General features: G+C 43.8%; 1 protein-coding gene across 1 annotated transcript in view; it reads right to left on the bottom strand.

Moving 5' to 3' along the window:
* The window catches only part of LOC126532011 (uncharacterized), a 59,471-nt gene that overhangs the window by 23,558 nt on the left and 18,695 nt on the right, over positions 1–17,218 (bottom strand). The window contains exons 7-12 of the mRNA XM_072288338.1: positions 16,748–16,847; positions 15,078–15,183; positions 14,044–14,361; positions 10,139–12,251; positions 4,898–5,265; positions 1,500–1,675 (exon numbers count right to left, since the gene is read on the bottom strand). Coding sequence (XP_072144439.1) covers positions 1,500–1,675; positions 4,898–5,265; positions 10,139–12,251; positions 14,044–14,361; positions 15,078–15,183; positions 16,748–16,847 — 3,181 coding nt within the window. The remainder of the gene's footprint in view (positions 1–1,499; positions 1,676–4,897; positions 5,266–10,138; positions 12,252–14,043; positions 14,362–15,077; positions 15,184–16,747; positions 16,848–17,218) is intronic.

Below are 17,218 nucleotides of genomic sequence, written 5' to 3'. Positions count from 1 at the left end.
GTTGTTTACAAATGCATCTTTCAAGTTGAGTGCTGCGCAACAGGCAGTGGTTGCCAAATAGGAGCCGCGTTTTCGCTGGCAGCAGCAAACTTTGTTGGTCATGGCCTCAGATGTTCTGCCACATCACGGAGGCCATAAGCTGGCGAGTGCATTGTTGAGTAGTGGCACACATTGGTGCATCGTAACGAGTCATGCATTGCCTATTCTACACAGCATAGTTTTGTACTCTGCCCATTGCCTTGTGTTAGCACCCAATTTGGTGCTACCCTCATGTGGCGAGCGAGAAGCACAAGTAGCGGTAGAGTCGGCAGTACTAAAAAGAACACCCTCTTGCTTGAAGAGATTTTGATAGGCGAGAAAAAGGGCGTCACCACACAGCTCTATCTTGAAGTCAAAAGAGGCTGTCCGGGACTCGCTCAAAGAAAGCACCATTTCCCAGGAAACGCAAATGACAGAGCGAAACTAGCAGATTACTTTTCGCACAAATAGAGGCATTTTCGGCGAGCGCACTGCTCCTTCAACAAGTTTTGGATACACATACATGGCCGAATGATGAATTGAGGACATAATGCGCACTTGATGCAGTACGGTTAATGTGGCAGCCATGAACAAACTAATTCAGGTTGTCGCTTCGCTTCCATGAGATTTTGATGCAAAGCTGTTTTTTGACATCCAATGGGTTTTGATGCTGCGTTAATTGGCCTTTGTGGAGAAGTAATCTGTTCAGTGCAACATAGCATGAGGTTTCATACCACTCTGTGCGACATTAGAGATCATGCTGGCAAGTCATGGTGGTGGAATGGATATGAAAGCTTTGCTTATGCCAATCACCACAGTACGTTGGACTTCCATATTTTTTTGCAACTTTTCATGTGCCATGCAGCTGCTGTGAAGACTGTCGGTACAGCTCTAAGTGGTCACGAATTCAAGTAAAAGAATTTTTTTTTGTTATTGAATGTCATGTTAAAAAAATTGTTTGGCAACTGCACCTTGCATGAAAGGTTGAATTCCAATGTACCTAAATTACGATATAATGAAATAAACTATAACCTATAACCTCAAAGTATAAGCTCCCATTTTCTTTCAAAATGCAAGCAAAAATTTTGCATAACAACTGGACTGTCTATGGCATCAAATTAGTGCCTCTTCAGTGTCTGAAGATTTGCTAGCCAAAGCCACGTTATGCATGCCAGGTGCACTAAACAAATGCTATAGCCTGTATTATAGAAGCATCAGATTGCCACCATTACACGGCGTTAACACCAGCATTTTTTTTTTTCTTAACGAACAAAGCCTAGTTCCTGTGGTTGGCTCATGTCCATGAAAATGGTTGTACAGATGTCTTTGGTGTCTCATGACTATATTATTTTAAAGTCACTGCACACAATTGAGAAACTAACAGCCCGAGATGCTGCTGCTCACACACACAATTAAGATTGTCTATAGACAACACTTATGTGCAGTGAACTACAAACACTACTAGGTGGAGCCATACTTACAGTGCCTCTCTTCGCTTGCGAAGAGATTGCTGCTCGAGGCACTTCTTTTCCCACATGGCAGCAGTTTCCTTTAAATCAAGATTTGATTTCTTCATTTCTGCGGTCTTCTCATTCATTTCAGAATGAATTGAAGCAAAGGCGGCTTGGAGCTTCTTTGCAGAGTCCTCGTTGGCAGACTACAGAGAAAGAGAAGGAGGTACTGTAAATTGCACCACTCAGAGCCGTGGCTCAGAGCGGTGCAGACCAAATTGGTCTGCACCGGCGACAAGTTATCTTTTCGTCCATTTTCATTCCCCCTTGATTATTTTCTACATTTCAGTTTCAACCACAGCTAATTACCCCCTATGCTTCCCTTGGCTTCACTGCCTGCTCGCTTTATATTGTCGCGATAAAAGACCAAGCCCCTCTGTTTCCTTTCCCCTCGTTCCTGCATCTGGAAAGGCATCCACAAGGTGTGCGAGACTTAATATTGTCAAATACAAAATATAATAGCACGCAACTGCATGTTAATCCAGAAAATTGAGTTATTCACAACATGTCTGGTCTCGCCAACCTGTGTACTATCGTAGTGTCAAATTCCTGTTAACTGAAACCTTTGTATTGGTTGTTGCTCGGCACACCAGGCTTATAAGCCCAAAAGTGCAAGCAGTGCTGCAAAAGATGAGGGAGGTAAAAACTGCACTAGCATACAGCCAAAACTTAGCGATTGTGTGCTGTACGATATGAACGCCGCTTAGAAAATAACTTCCCCACGTATTGCAGGATGTGGATGCAGGACTACTGCAGCACAGCACTCATGACAAGCTTTTAGTTGCTTGGAAAAAAGAAAAAAAGATTATAGCCCTAATTACGCTCAATTTAACACATAGCAGACAACTAAGCAGAAGCTCCACAAATAATACAGTCATTAAAGTCTCATTTAACAAGTCTAACGGTGCAGCTGCCTCTGCAGAATACTAACTGCAATTATTACTACAGTCAAACTCCACTACAAAGAAGTGCTTTTGATTCCCTGTTACAATTTTATAGACTGCAATGTATGAATATTCCCTCCACAGTGAAATACATCCTCGTGAATTCCATTGTAGCGGGACTCAACTGTGCAACTTGTGGACGTAAGGCTATGTCAAATCGCATATCATTCATGCTTCCAGTACCTAACGTTCATACTGAATCATGTTTTGGTTGAGAGTGAACGGTACGCTGTGCGCAGTGGTTGAAAAAACATGTCACTTCGCTTGTTTGGCAATTAATAGCTTCAGGACCTGAAGCTAAAAGCAACATAAAAGCAAAAGCTCAATGTCGCATCAAGTTACATAACACATACCCACATCTTTCATATCAAGGCACTATTGCCACAAATGAGAGTAGTGACAGAAGTCTCTTTAGCCTCCACAGTGTTGTCTGCTATGCGTGAAACTGATTACAAGGATTGTAATGCACCCGTACTCTTAGGTTTAAAATAGCACATTTCAACATAGTACGATGTACGCAGGCATCATGGTAACATCCATTATGGGTCACCCGTTTCTCACAATGTCTGTACAAGTCCCAGGTTTCAGTCGGTGTAGTAATTGGAAATCAATCATCGCAAAACAGCCGAGAGACCACGTGAGCATGCAGCAGGTGGCTGGCACATTTGCGAAGCGAAGTCGCGTGGGTGGGAATTGTGCAATACCTTGGTCCCAGTGATCATGTAACACTTGAATCCAACTTCGACCCTGTGTGGTTGGTGTAAAACTAGGTGCCCGAAACTAAATACTAATAAAGGTAACGTTATGCATGTTGCGCAATCACCTGAAGCTTCAACTGCATAACTACTTTGAGAACTCTTCCATAGTAGTAGTTCCCTCGTTCAATGATCTTGGCATCACCATATCAAACTTCATGTGGAATGCTCAAATCGAATTCAGGATTACTAGCAGCAACAATAACATTTTTGCAATTTCTTGCATGCTCCTCCGACTTAAATAGGCTTGTACACATTACAGAGAAGCAATCGATTACAATTACTTCAGTCAAAAATGTAACTGATCGAGCCAGCATTAGGGAAACTTTTGCTCCTTTGGAATAAAATGACAGCTAATTTTCCCTCATAGAAGCACCAATTCCCAGAGAATTCTCAGTTTTCCCGGTTGGTAGACACCCTGATACAATACTTTTATTAACACTGCACAAATACAGTAAAAAGAACAAGCTGGCCTGGCTCTTTCAGTGCATCCTTCGTGGCCTTTCACACATTAGCTTTACTAAAAACTGCTTTTCTAAGTTTTTGAATTTTTGCTGGTCCCTCATTTTTTCCCGAGCATTTCATTTATTTCACTTTAAGGGCCCAAAGGCATTACATAAGGAAGGAGGGGAGTGAGGGCTCATTCAGGGGTCAATATCAACAGTATTAAAAGGAAAATATACAGAACAGACCCAAAGAACATGAGAACAAGATATTCAGTAAGGAAAAATAAAGGTCGGGAACCATTCAGCTACACAATGGAACAAGTGAAGTATAAACATGCTAAACAAGCATTCTGACATTGTGGCACTTATGCCGCATATTAGATGTGCAAAATCATCGCGACATGAAGATACAGGCCATGTGACCTACCAATAAAATGCTTGCATATCTTAGTTGTAATCTAAATGCACAGAAACAAATTGTTTTCCTGGCAATCACTGCACAGATTTTTACAAGGCTTGTTGCATTTAAAAGAAGCACTTAAAACTTGACTATACGAAATGAATTTTCAATTTAGGCCATCAAGTTTATGAGAATTGTTGAATATAGCAAAATTTTTCAATTTTTAATTTCTCTAGTTTAGAATACTGACTCAGCAATAAAAAAAAAACATCACAATTCTGTAAATAGCACTGCATACATCTAAAGTGCACACTGCTCTGAAAATATCACTAACTTCAAGTAGTACTTCTTGCAAAACTCTTGTGTACTTTGTAATAATTTTGCACAGGCTGTAAATTCATATATCACATTTTTCTGCTTGAAATGCTTTAAGAGAAATGCTCTATTTCAGAGAAATAACTTTATTGAATATCCTTGTTCTCTGTATTTAGCACATTTAAATGAGAAATAAACATTTCCTTCTGGTATTACAACATAACCTGAAAGGGTTAATAAAGCACGCTTTATAATGGCAGAAACTTGCGAATGCTGCAAGTTTGAGAGTGTCGCTATTTTTTTTATGTTAGTGGTGAAAAAGATTGTTTATTATTTAAGAACTGTTCAAAAATGTATGATAACCTATTAGATTCTCTTTTGCTACTGTTTCATTTGCTGGTGATTTGGTCTCAAAAATTGCTGTCCACACACTATTACCATTTAGCAAGCTTAGAGACCTTATAGCCACAAGGAATCTTGCAGCATGCAGAAAAGCCCAACGGCTCACCTTGAGCTTGCACTTGAGGCCCTCGTTCTCTTTCTCCAGCATTTGGACCTTTTGGCAGAGCTCATCACATTTGGCAATCAGTGTCTGAAACTCTCTGTGCTTGCTCGCAAGCTCGAGCTCGAGGCGCTCTTTCTCCTCGGTGAGCTGGCCCATATCGGAGGCAGAGGTCTTGCAGCCCTCACACTGGCTCTGCAGCTCTTCCAACTCTGCCTGCAGTCTCTCCTTCTCTGCAGCCTTTGCGGTGAGCTCGTCTATCTGCTGCCTCAGTGTCTCCTTGTGGGCATCCCGTTCTTTGACGCACTCGTAGTAGTCTTCCTCAGATTTCCTCCGAAGTTCCAGCTGGTTGTTCAGCTTCACCTCCAGGTCACCTGTGCATTGCGTAGTTTTTTTTTTTTTTTTACTTGAAGGTTGATTGGCTTGAGTTCTATGCCACAAAGCAATGCAGAGGCAGTTAGGCATGCTATAGTAGAAGGCACTGGATCAATTTTGACCTCCTGGGGCACTTAGCGCTCTAAAAAACATGTTTAAAACAAAAATATGTATGGCAAAAAAAAAGTTATGAACCATCCACTTCATTCTTTGGAACATTGCGAGAAAAAATTGAATTGTAGCGTTCCTCCATTGATGCTGTGCAAAATTACTGCATACCTGCTTAGGCAGTATGAAAAGGCTCAAAACACTGTACTCTGAACTGAACTTTCTTGCACCACCTACACCTATACCTGTCAAGCTGCAAACATTAAAAATGGGTAAAATCCCTCGACCACTACAAGGCTAGCACAGATTTTTTTAGGCTTTAAAAGCACAGGGCTAGTGAATTTTTTAAAGGGACACTAAAGGCAAATATTGAGTCAAGCTAAAGTGATAGATAAGTGCTCGAGAATCACTAAGGCATCAATACTATTGCGAACAGAGCCTTAATAATCGAGAAATTGAGGTAAATGCAGGACATGATTAGAGACTCCCATGGAACATTAAAGTACTTGCCCGATGACGAAAGCACTCGGTGAAATTCTGTGACTGGTACTTAGCCGCTCGTTGCAAAAAACATCCTTGTAGTGTAAGAAAATAAAACGCTGCTTGTTCAGTTCTATTTCATTTTTAGAAAAAAGAACTCATTGAAATTTCCCTTGACAATGAAGCGGGCGGTCGACAGGTTTCGTTTTCGCTTGACTCTGCGACGCCCGCGCTTTCGCGTTTCAGTAGTTTCGTTATTGCGCGGTGCTGCGCAGGTGTTGCTGGCTTGCGAAACTCGCACAAACTGCAAGTAGCAGAGAATTCAATGTCCATGTTATGTCGCAGGATGCCTGAACGGTCTACGCCACTTGACCGAAAAGCAGTTGCAGCGGTCAATCCGCCGCTGTCTTGGCTCGGTGCCGCCGTCTGTCGGCGGCGTTTTACTCACCGACAGCAGCAAAGGGTGGCGATGGCATATGCAACATCGCCACTCCCTCAGTTCAATGGCAGGAGATTTGAATTTTGAAAAAGGTATTCGGACACTTCAGATGCAATTTTCTCCTAAACGAAGTCTTTTCTTGGCACGAAACAACAGTTGCGAGTTTTCTGGAATGGTATTTAAACAGTCCCCGTCGACTTACTATTTGATCGAGCAAGCTTTAAAGGGACAATAAAGGCACACTGTTTTTTTAGGAATACATACATGCTCTATTCATGAGCGCAAGCAGCAGCAAACTTGGAACAGCAGAGACCTACAAGCAACACTTCTTTTAGACCAATTTTCCAGTGACTCTGCTGCTCCAGGTTTCACCTGCTTTAGGAACTTGTCTCAAGCTCGCTTCGAGCAGGTAAACCCTTGCATCCTTCTGCTATCAGAAGACTTCCAACGGAAGGTTCGGAGACATGAGTGAAAATTTTTTTAAGAGCACGATTTATTTTTCGTAAAACCTGAAGCAGCATTTACAAAACAAGCCCAAATTCGTAAAGTTTCTGGAAAAGACAGGAGAGTTGGCAGATATGCTTACTCCAGATACTGGTTTATTTGTGAATGTTCTTTCCGTTATTTCAAGTGGCCTAAATTGCAGATTACGTAAACTGGACCCGGATGCTGTTCTGGTTGACCTCCCTGCCTTTCCTACCCTTGTTTTCTCTCTTCTTTCCGTTGCTGCCCCACTTTAGGTAGCATATGACAATAGCATGAGTGTCAGCTGCTATCTAGTGTGAAAAATCTTGCTGACAAAAGAAGAACCACTCCCATCTATGTTGTCAAGGAGCAAACACCATTCAATGACCTCTTTATGATAGAGTTCCCTCTTGTAATTTTTGTTGGAAACTGTCACAAACCACAATCCCTGTAAAGCTTTACCAAGAGCAAAAGTAGTGGCAGTATGTGGCTGACGTCACTTGGCTATTCAAGGACCTACTGTTGCACACACTGAAAAATTATATTCAAGGCAACACCTATAAACTTTACGAAGGAAGAATCATCCAGATGCACAAAAGGGCTGCAAAAGCTGATGGTTATGCCATGACAGCACCACTGCTGCTATTTGGGCTGGCAACAAATAGAACAATAAAATTTGTCCTTGCGCTTCTTTTCAAAACTAGTCTATGTGGTTCTGGGGAGAATAGCACACATCCGTATTACAATTTTGCGCTTATAATTAGCACCTCAAACCAAGGAGGACTTGAACAGGCACCCGAGATCCTAAAATAAGACAAGATGGCACAGAAAAATGTGCAGCACATTGGTGAATTTTAACTGCATAAAGTCTTGAGCACAAAGGGAAGCAAAAAGTGCAATTTTTTTTGGTAATGTGCATCATTAGATAAAGTGCAAATACATATGACAATGTTCACCACAAAACAATCTTGATCGTAATAGAAACAGCCTTTCCCTCCAGCAAAGCCTTCAACTACTTGTGCAATATGTATAACCACTCAAGTACAGCGACTAGCATGATCAGTGCAACGCAATGCCTGTGCGTACACTGCTATAAGCAGTCATTGCCACAATGCTACTGTTCTCGCCCTGTTTCGACGGCACAATAATGCCATAGATATCAGCAGTCAGCACCACTTAAAGCAGCCTTGAACCACCCCCTGGGCTTGGTGAAATAGCAGCCTGCAAGTAGCATATGCTGCTGTGAACATCTCTGCCAAATTTTGTTGTCGTACGTAGCACGTGGAGCTCGCAAGTGGAGTGCAAAGCCACCTTACTCTCAAACACTCTTTTTTTTTTTTTAACAAAAGCCTGCTTCTCATTCTTCTCTGGACACTCTTTCGTAATATAACAGTTTCCCGTACGTGGCTGCTATCGGTAGGTGCGGTCTGCTACATAGCATAGATACAGCGGCTACCGCGGGGTGCCATCACAAGTCCACTGGATACGTGCATTGTGGCTGACCGACAACATCTGCGTTTCGCTTACATTTAGCGCAATGTAGGCACCAAAATCTGAAGTCATAGTGTCTACGTTAACATGCAGAATGAAATTTGAACTGCGCACCACGATGACATTTAGAAGGTGGAGCATTGTGGGCACGCCCCACTCTGCTGCAGCCTTTGCAGTGCTAGGCATTGAAGATGGGATCGGGACGAGCGCACCGGAGGCCGTACTTGATTGCCAACTCCACTTCTGCTGAACACATTGAAGGACTTTTTGCAGCAAAGTATTTCTGAAATAGCCTGTTTTCACTACAAATACCGTTCTCCACTTTGAGAACAAGTGGTTCAGGGCCCCTCTAAATTCTGAGGTTTTATGTGGCATAATTACAATATGATTATGAGGCATGTCGTAGCGGGGGACTTCGGATTACGTTGACTACGCAGTACATGGGTATTCTTGCATTTTGCCCCCATCGAAATGTGCCGGGATTTGAGCCCCCAGCGTTTGGCTCAGGAGAGCAATGCCAAAACCACTACGCCACCACAATGGTTAATCAGGCCCATATCGAGTATGCAAGATGTAATAAGAACATTACAAAAAATATAATCTTGTACAAACAGCCTTCTAGATAAGAATAAGTTTTCACAAGTATCAATTCATGTTTCTGGGCTTGCTTAGTCGGTAAGCAGCATTTCACCTGAACTAAATATTCTACATGCTGCAGGGAGCCTACGATCTCACTCTGAAGACATATTTATTAAGAAGCATCTGCGAGCACTAACTATACCGTTTGCAACTGACGAGTGTAACATGTTGCCTTTCCTCGCACGCAGCGCTCTCACTCATTGCAACTATACAAATGAATTTTATACAATCAAGGATCTCAGTTTGGCATTTCTGGTCTCTACTGAATTGTCTATTCTGGAGGAGGCAGCAGATGACAATCACCAATCTCTAAAACTAACCTTTTTTTCTTGTATCTTCACATGTCCCAATGTCTTCTTCATCTGAATTTTGTATAACGATTATGGTATCGCCTTTGCACAGCCCAAATAGTCCTAATGCTGGACGTTCCTTATCGTTAAAATGTTTACAGATATACTTCATTGGCCTGTGTCTTTTGCATTCCCTTTTGACTGTGAAGTGCAATAAAAAACCGGTAGTATAATGTGTTGACCAGCACCTTTAGCAGTAACTGTGCACTTTATTCATAATGGCATGAAACAAGCAAGATGGAAAGTGGGTTGCAGATATTGTGGTGGCTCAGCTTTAACCTCAGTGGTAACAAGGACAAAAACGCGATGAAAGCATTGGTGGTTGTCACTGGCATTTGGCTTTGCCATTTAGTTGCCACAAACTCTGATCTTACAAGGTGCACTAAAAAAAAAACCTTATGCTTGAAAGGCTTTGGGGAACAATGGTCTCTGAAAGTATATTGAAACAAGTTGAGCTGTGTTATTAAATTACCCTTATACAATACCAAGAAAGCCACTCTTGCTGCGAGAGGAAAGATGCAAGACAAAGACTGGTGGTGATGCTACCTTGTAGTTCATGCATCAATTCACCATGAAATGAATTTTGATGGTGTCTTCTGGGGCCTAGTTATATTTTTATTTGTAAAGATGGACTACCATGAATTTTACAAGAGCCAGAAACTGAATTTACGCCAGCTATGTGAAATCTGCAACATCACACTTGCGATCTAGCATTGGTGCTTCAAAAATGGAAGTTCGACCTTATGTTTTCTTGAAGTAACAAGTTTCTTACCACAAAGTTAGAGTTTTGAAAGAACACCATCAGTCCTAACAGACTTATTATCACCTCAATTTTCGCATGTTCCATGCCTTTCGCAAGAAGTGCCGCTCAATTAAAATAAATACTGAATCAACCTTTACCTATGCGATCTTCCAGAGCTTGGTTGTCGTGCTTCAGACGGACATGCCCATCTTGCAGCTCCTTCACCTGTGATGCCATCCTGTCCCGATCACTGGCTGCCGACGTCAACTCCTGCTCGCGACACGACAGCTTTTCACTCATGTCCGCAAGAACCAGTTTCAGGCTGCTGCATTCCTGTTGTAGTTGCTCGGTGAGTGCAGACAGCTGCACCTGCCTGTGGTGACTTTCCTTGAGCTTCAACCTCATCTCCTCAATGGTGCATGTGGCAGCCTGGCACTTTTTCTCAAGTGACTGCGAAGTGGTTTCTGCAGTCGCGAGAGACGAGTGCAAGCACTTTTTCTCAAGGTTGAGTCTTGTGACTAGTTGCTGGAAAATACAAACCTCTTCTTGCAGGGACTGTATTCGTCTGGTCGCCTCACCAAGCTGAGACTCTCTAGCTTGTAGTCTCTGCTTGCAGTCAGTGATGAACGAGTCCAGGCCAGCATTGGCATTCCTGAGAATTTGTTCTTGCTCCTCAGAAGCACGCAGCTTTGTCCTGACCTCCGACACTTCCTTCTGAAGAGCGCCATAGGTAGCACTTGTTTCAGACAGCTTCAGCTGCAGCATTTGCTTCTCTGCTAGCAAAGTATCGAGCTTCTGTGTGGTCCCCTCAAGCTTGTTTTGTAGCGCAATGTTCTTGTTGTTCACCTCTTGAACACTGGCCTTGAGCTGCTCCATTCCGAGCTTGGCTTCCTCAAGAGTACTCTTGATTGCTGCATTTTCACTATGGAGGTTTTCATTCACAGCAACATGCTTGGCACATTTTTCTTTGAGTGCATGAACAAGCCCCGTTTCCTTCTCCAAGCGAGCTTCGAGTTCAGCCTTTTCGGCTGCGCTGTTCTGAATGCACTGCTGAAGCCTGGCACATTCTGCAGTAATTTGCTCCACTTGTCTCTTCTGCGAAACAAGGTTATCATTAAGCTCGTCACGAGAATGAGTAACCTCAGATACTTCGTTTACAAGCATGACATTCTTTTCGTTTAGTTTTACCAGTTCAGAACGAAGCAGTCCAAGGTCGGCCTCAAGCTTTCCAGAATTCTCAGCAAGAGTTTGCTTTTCTTCGTTCAGTCTGGCAACCAGGACCTCAGACTCCTGTATCTGGCCCTGCAGAGAAGTTACCAGCATCGCATGCTGCTTACTTGTTTCATCGAACTGGGCACGCAAGGAGGCGTGAGCCGCTTGCATTTCTTCCTTAATTTTGAATAGTGCACAGTTTTCTTCGGCAGCCACGTTAAGCTGGCACTTGCTCTCACTCAATTTGTGCCGAAGCTCGGAGCAGAGTGTCTCCAGCTGTTGCTTGGAGGCTTCAAGCTCCTGCGTCCGTGCTTGAAGCTGGTCTGCTCTGCTCGTAACACTGTTCAATTCATCTTGCACTTTGAGAAGTCTCGTTGACTGAGCCTCCTTCTCGCACCCAGCCCGACTCAACTGTTGTTCTAGCTCTCTGCAGCGAGACCGACCTGCCTCCAGTTCAATGCGCAGTGACGCAATGGCTTCCTCAAGTTTTATGCACTGTTCCTGGCTGACTGACAGTTCGGATGAAAGTGATTCACTTTTTCCAACTGCTTCTGCGAGTTTCAGCTCCACATTCCGAAGTGTTGTCTCCAGAGCGAGCATCTTGGAATTCTGTTGAGACAAAGCATCCCGATGCTTCCTGTTCTCTGCCATGATTTCACGCATTCTTTCTGCCTGTGCCACCTTTTCTACCTCCGATGATCGTAAAGCTGCGTTCAGCTCGGCGTTTGACTTTAGCAGCTCCTGGTTCATGGCATCAGAAGCGGCCGACTTCTCGTCAAGTGCAGCAATCTGCTGGTCCTTGTCAGCGAGCTGTTGACGAAGCATTTCAGACTGGCTAGATTGAATTGAAAGCCGAGATTCGAGCGTCGCAGTTGTGGTCTTCGACAGCTGCAGCTCATTCTCCAGGCCCGAGATGCGAATGTTCAGTTGCGTGTTACGGTTGGTCAGTTGAGACATCTCTGCAACAAGAGTGGCCTTTGCTTCCTCCAGCTGCATTATGGTGGCCTTCTTGGCATTGCTATCTGCCTGCATCCTGGCTGTTGTTTCTTCCAGTTCACTCTGTAAACAGAAACAATTGTGCACAAATGAAATGGAGGTAATGTGGAACTGAAGATTATGAAAAGCAGCAACCCTATTTTTCTTCACATGTTAAGTAGCATGCCTTGGCACTTTTGCACTGATAGTATGAGGGACGCATCACTTCAGCACTTCAGCGAACAATGCAGATCAGTATTGTTCTTCCCGATCAAACAAGTGTTGCCTGCATAAGACATTTAATTAATAGTTGTGTGTTACCGAACAGAATAGTGTGAAATTTCAGGGCAATTTTCAAAATGGCAAACATCAGATACACATAATGGGTCTGAGGAAGGGAAGAAACATTGCACATGATCAGGCTACACTGTTTAACAGTTAAACTAAGCAGTTTTCATCAAACTAGACTGCCACAGGAACTGTCCTCCTGTTAGATGTGAAGTTGTTTTTAATTTCTTCCATCTCACACTACTGGTTAGCAACTGTTGACATTATAAGCTAGCACTTCCTGCATTATGTGCCTTTGCAGAAATTCCACTGGTGGACTCCAGAACTTCAGTGGCAGCCATGTCCACTTTATCTGCGCACTTCATTGGCCCACGTTTCCCTTATTGGCCACTGCATTAATCAGATGCGTTTGCGACGTACTTCTCTGATCTGCACTTGTCACCAAAATGCCCTCAGCTTCATCACATGCTCTGCGACATCCAACATGTCGGGCAATCAGCGAATGCTTTATTGCCATTTTCAGAGCCCAAACAGTAGTCACTTGTGTGAAACGACCGTCGATACCACGTGTGCTGTGGCACAGGTCTACCAGGCATCACGACCCAGCCTGCAAAAGTATGTGCTCAAGCTACAGTAGTTTCTCCTAGAAGCACACCAGAGCAGCGATGGCCTTGAGGCTCACACAGTCCTGTCCCAGCCTCCCACTGAAAGCTGGGCAAGGCCTCTGACGCAGCATTCACAGGAAAGTAACTGCGTGGGAACTGCCACCGCAATTCTTTCTTTCCTCAATACTTTTGGTCAGACAAACAAACCAGGATCTAACAATAAATAACAGCTAAACAACGCTGCACAGCTGATTTCAAAACACCACGCCAAGAAAGGTTCATGCAAAAACTAGAAGTTGGCTTTACTGTAATGTAACAATACTTTCAGTGGCAAAAAGAACCACTATACAGTTATACCTTGATATAGCAAAGTTTGTAAAATCGGTAATTTGCTTTGTTATATTAAAATTTCGTAGTATTAAAATTTTGCTTATTATGCAACTAAGTAGTGAGCAGTTGATTTTTCATGCATGGAAGGGGCCGCAAAATTTTCCGAATTATGGGGTGATCAAGGAAAGCAAACGCGAGTGAGAAAACGTTGAATTTGAGAGTCCGCAATGAAAGATACGGTTTCATGCCGTCTCGGCGATATCTTCAAATCAGTGGTATGAAGTGAAGCCAGCCACGCTTTTGCACCCATTCCGCCCCCGCAGCTGATAGTGTCGCCCATACTGGGAGGCTATAGTGAAAAGTGTCGGCAGCAGGAAAGTTTGATCTTCCTCTTGCTTCAAGTCATCGAAACTATTTTACGCAACTTCCAATAACAAACCACATGGAAAAGCAGTGCACCTGATGCCCCACCATCTGGACATGGCCACTCTTTGCACACAGGCCAGGTCACCTCTAAAACAGGGAGCACGCGGGCTGCGGACAGCCATGTGCAGCCACAGCTGCACTAGAAAGGGAGACGTGCACACGGAGAAGCACGATAGGCCGAACAAGCCAGCGGGAAAAAGGTTAAGACAGAAGCAACGGGAACTCACCTGCAGCCGGCAAGATTCCTGCTGCAACTTGGCATTGGCCTCCTGCAGCTCAACCATGCGCAGCTCCGTGTAGCAGCTGGCTCGAGGCGATTGTGGCAGGGCCTGCGAGCTCCTCGGAGCTGGCTCCTCCCTGTTTGAGTAGAAGCCAACCAAAGAGTCCAGCTCTCGAGTCTTCGTGCCAAGCTCACAGCGGAGCTCGCCAACCTCGTACTCCACAGCATCAAGCTTGGTGCGGAGGTCCGATTTCTCGGTCAGGGCTTTGGATAGGTCTTCCTTGAGGTTGTTGCACTTTTCTTGAAGCTGGGACATCTTCTCACACTGCGGTAGCAGTCATAGGGCAAGAACTTGTCAGTAAGGAAAACCTTGCTATCTCGGTCTCGGCAAATTAACAGAACAGGGAACTATACTCCATTTCGTACATAGCAAGCAGCACTGCGAGAACTGCTCTTACAGATCCCATTCGGGACCAAAAAAATAATGTGTTACAGAAAGATGTGTCAAGCAACCCATCATTGGGTTCTGTACCTTTCGTTAGCAAAATTATGCAATTTTTTCATGGGAGGCATTGCAGATCTGAACCTGCTTACGACGAAATGCGCTATGAAACACGTTATGTGTAACCAGTTGCCACAGCGCATCAACTACGATAACCAAAACAGTGTGTCACATAACAGAAGCATACAAGTGCACAAATAATGCACAATTTGATATAACCTCACATTCACAAGTTGTAGTTATACATTCGAATCTCGATAATTAGAACTTTATGGGACTCCAAAACTGAATAAATGTAGTTTCAATTTCTGAATGGAGGACATATGTGCAGTGCTGCGATATGCGGCACAGATCAGAAGTATGGCTTCACTGCACTGCAGCATGTGCTGTTAAAAAGCTACACTTTAGGTAACATTTTTGCTGCTGTGAAGCTGTACCTTGAGGTGAAACCACCATATACACCCGACATCTTGGCAAAAACAAACCTCATGAGGAACAGGGTAATACAGAAATGTGCTTAGAAACACTACTTCACTTGCCTCAGCCTGCAGAGAGACATTTTGCCTGATGACCATGTCGTAGTCTTCTCTTATCCGTTTTAAGGAGTTGACTTCGTCCTGCAGGAGCTGGTTTTGTGCCGAAGTACTAGAAGAAAAGAGAAATAATGGAACTGTCAATGGCTGCAGATCTGAACCTGCTTAGACCATATGAAACACATGTACGACCAGTGGCCACAGCATATTAGGCGACCAATGTTACAGGAACTGTTCTAGGAACAAACAATAGTTACATGTGCCATTATACACTTCCCACAAAACAAAGCACACATACTATCAATGTTTTTGCAGAAGGCCACTGCCAAACGAGTCTCCATAGAAACCTGAACAATTGAAAACAATAGGTTAAGATAGATTCAGAAACATTGTGGCCTTGAAGCCTGTGTGATGTTACAGTATACAGTAGAACCTCATTCATACGTTCCGGAAAAAGAAATGCAAGGAAAACCAGGAAACTGTACAACCCGAAGGCACTAAAAAATTGGAAGTCTCAGCAGGAATGGAACCGGCGCAATGTGAACTGTTGCACAAATTGTTTTAATGCGCGACGCCAATGAAGACAGAGCCGGTGGTGCCCCGAGCTGCCCAAGACGCGTCATTCTTGAGGCTTCAGATAGCTTGCATTCCTTGAATTCAATCTGGATCAACAGCTTCTTTTTTGCTCAGGGCATTTTGGTGGAAAGCTTTAACATGCTTAGTCTGGGAAACAATGCAGCTTGAGACGCCGATGCACGTTTAGCTGGTGGGTTTCGAGCAGCCGAAGGCACACTTTGCCGTTTCCTTACTGCATAGTGTTTTAAGACAGCGACAAGAAACAAACATTGAGCTCGTGGACAACGCTGGAATACGACACTGCGAAAGTCAAACATGACACTAACTTCGCATCACCTGCGGCAACAAATGGCTGCGCGTTTGGTTTATCACCTATTGAAAGCGTGAAATGCAGCAACGCTTCGAACGACACTACACCACAAGTGCTGTGAAAGAGACAGGTGAAGATGCTTATCATAGTAGGGTTTGCGACAATAGCTGCAAATTCAGGGTGCGACGACCCGTGAGGAGATTTACTGGTGCTGGAAGAGGGAACTGAGTGCGTTCCGACCTTTTTACGTGACAAGAGAGGACAAGTACTGTGAGAAAGCAAGAGTAGCAGGCATCTACTGCTCCGAATTGCACGTGCCTCGTGCCCTATCTTTGTTTACATGAGATCTAGTGGGTCGAGAATGCACCACGTGTTTGCTGTATGGTGATGTACTGAACATGGGTGCCAAAAGGCAGCGTTTTCCAGGAACTTATTAACCGGTAAATTTTTTTTTAATCGTAGCTTTATTATCTTTTTTGTCCTTTATTGCGAACATTTGAGCCAGGACAGTGTACGAAACGGGAACGTTCTGCCGTACAGTATGGCCCACTGTTATGTTAATGCGCGCTAAGCTACATTAATGCACTGCACAGTTGTGTAAAAAGGTGCCAGTGCCACAAACCACAAGTCTTCTGCTGCAATGTCCGGCAATCGTACACTTGCCAGAGGAGAAAATTCACACGAACTCTGCACTCGCGCGTTCTCTTTAACATAGGCACACACTGTACACGAGTAAGAGTGCATAAAGCAAAATAAGAAAACTGACAATAGGTAAAAGAACACTCCGTACTCTTCCATGTTTTTGTGAAGCAATGCAAGGCTGCTGGCATCATTGTAGGACACTGACTGTAGAGCATTCAGTCTTTCCTTCAGGCTGTTGATCTCTCGATCTGCAGACGAAAAAAAAGTAAAGAAAGCAATGATATAGTGTGAAGATGTGAATGTACTTTTTATAAAAGAATGATCCATCTTGGTACTGTTAATGCTAACCACAGGTTGCAATGTTACAGCATATCCATTCGAAGCTTCTGCACTGGTACATACCACTACGAAGGGCACATTCTTGCATCAGTAGCCTCGTGACATGTCTTTCACCGACAATGCCCTGCTAGCGTCGTTTACAATGGGGCTGAGCACTTGGAAGGAGTGCTCAACCATATTTGGGTGACAAAATATAATAGCTTCTGCACTAGCCGTTTGTCCAACAAGTTTCGAATTTCGCTTGGAGATTCTGGCGCAACTGTCCAGTCGTCGGGTCTGA

The sequence above is a fragment of the Dermacentor andersoni genome, chromosome 5 (assembly GCF_023375885.2).
Source record: "Dermacentor andersoni chromosome 5, qqDerAnde1_hic_scaffold, whole genome shotgun sequence".
Taxonomy (NCBI): domain Eukaryota; kingdom Metazoa; phylum Arthropoda; class Arachnida; order Ixodida; family Ixodidae; genus Dermacentor; species Dermacentor andersoni.
The sequence above is the reverse complement of the archived record's forward strand: the minus strand, read 5'-3'. Positions and strand labels throughout refer to the sequence as shown.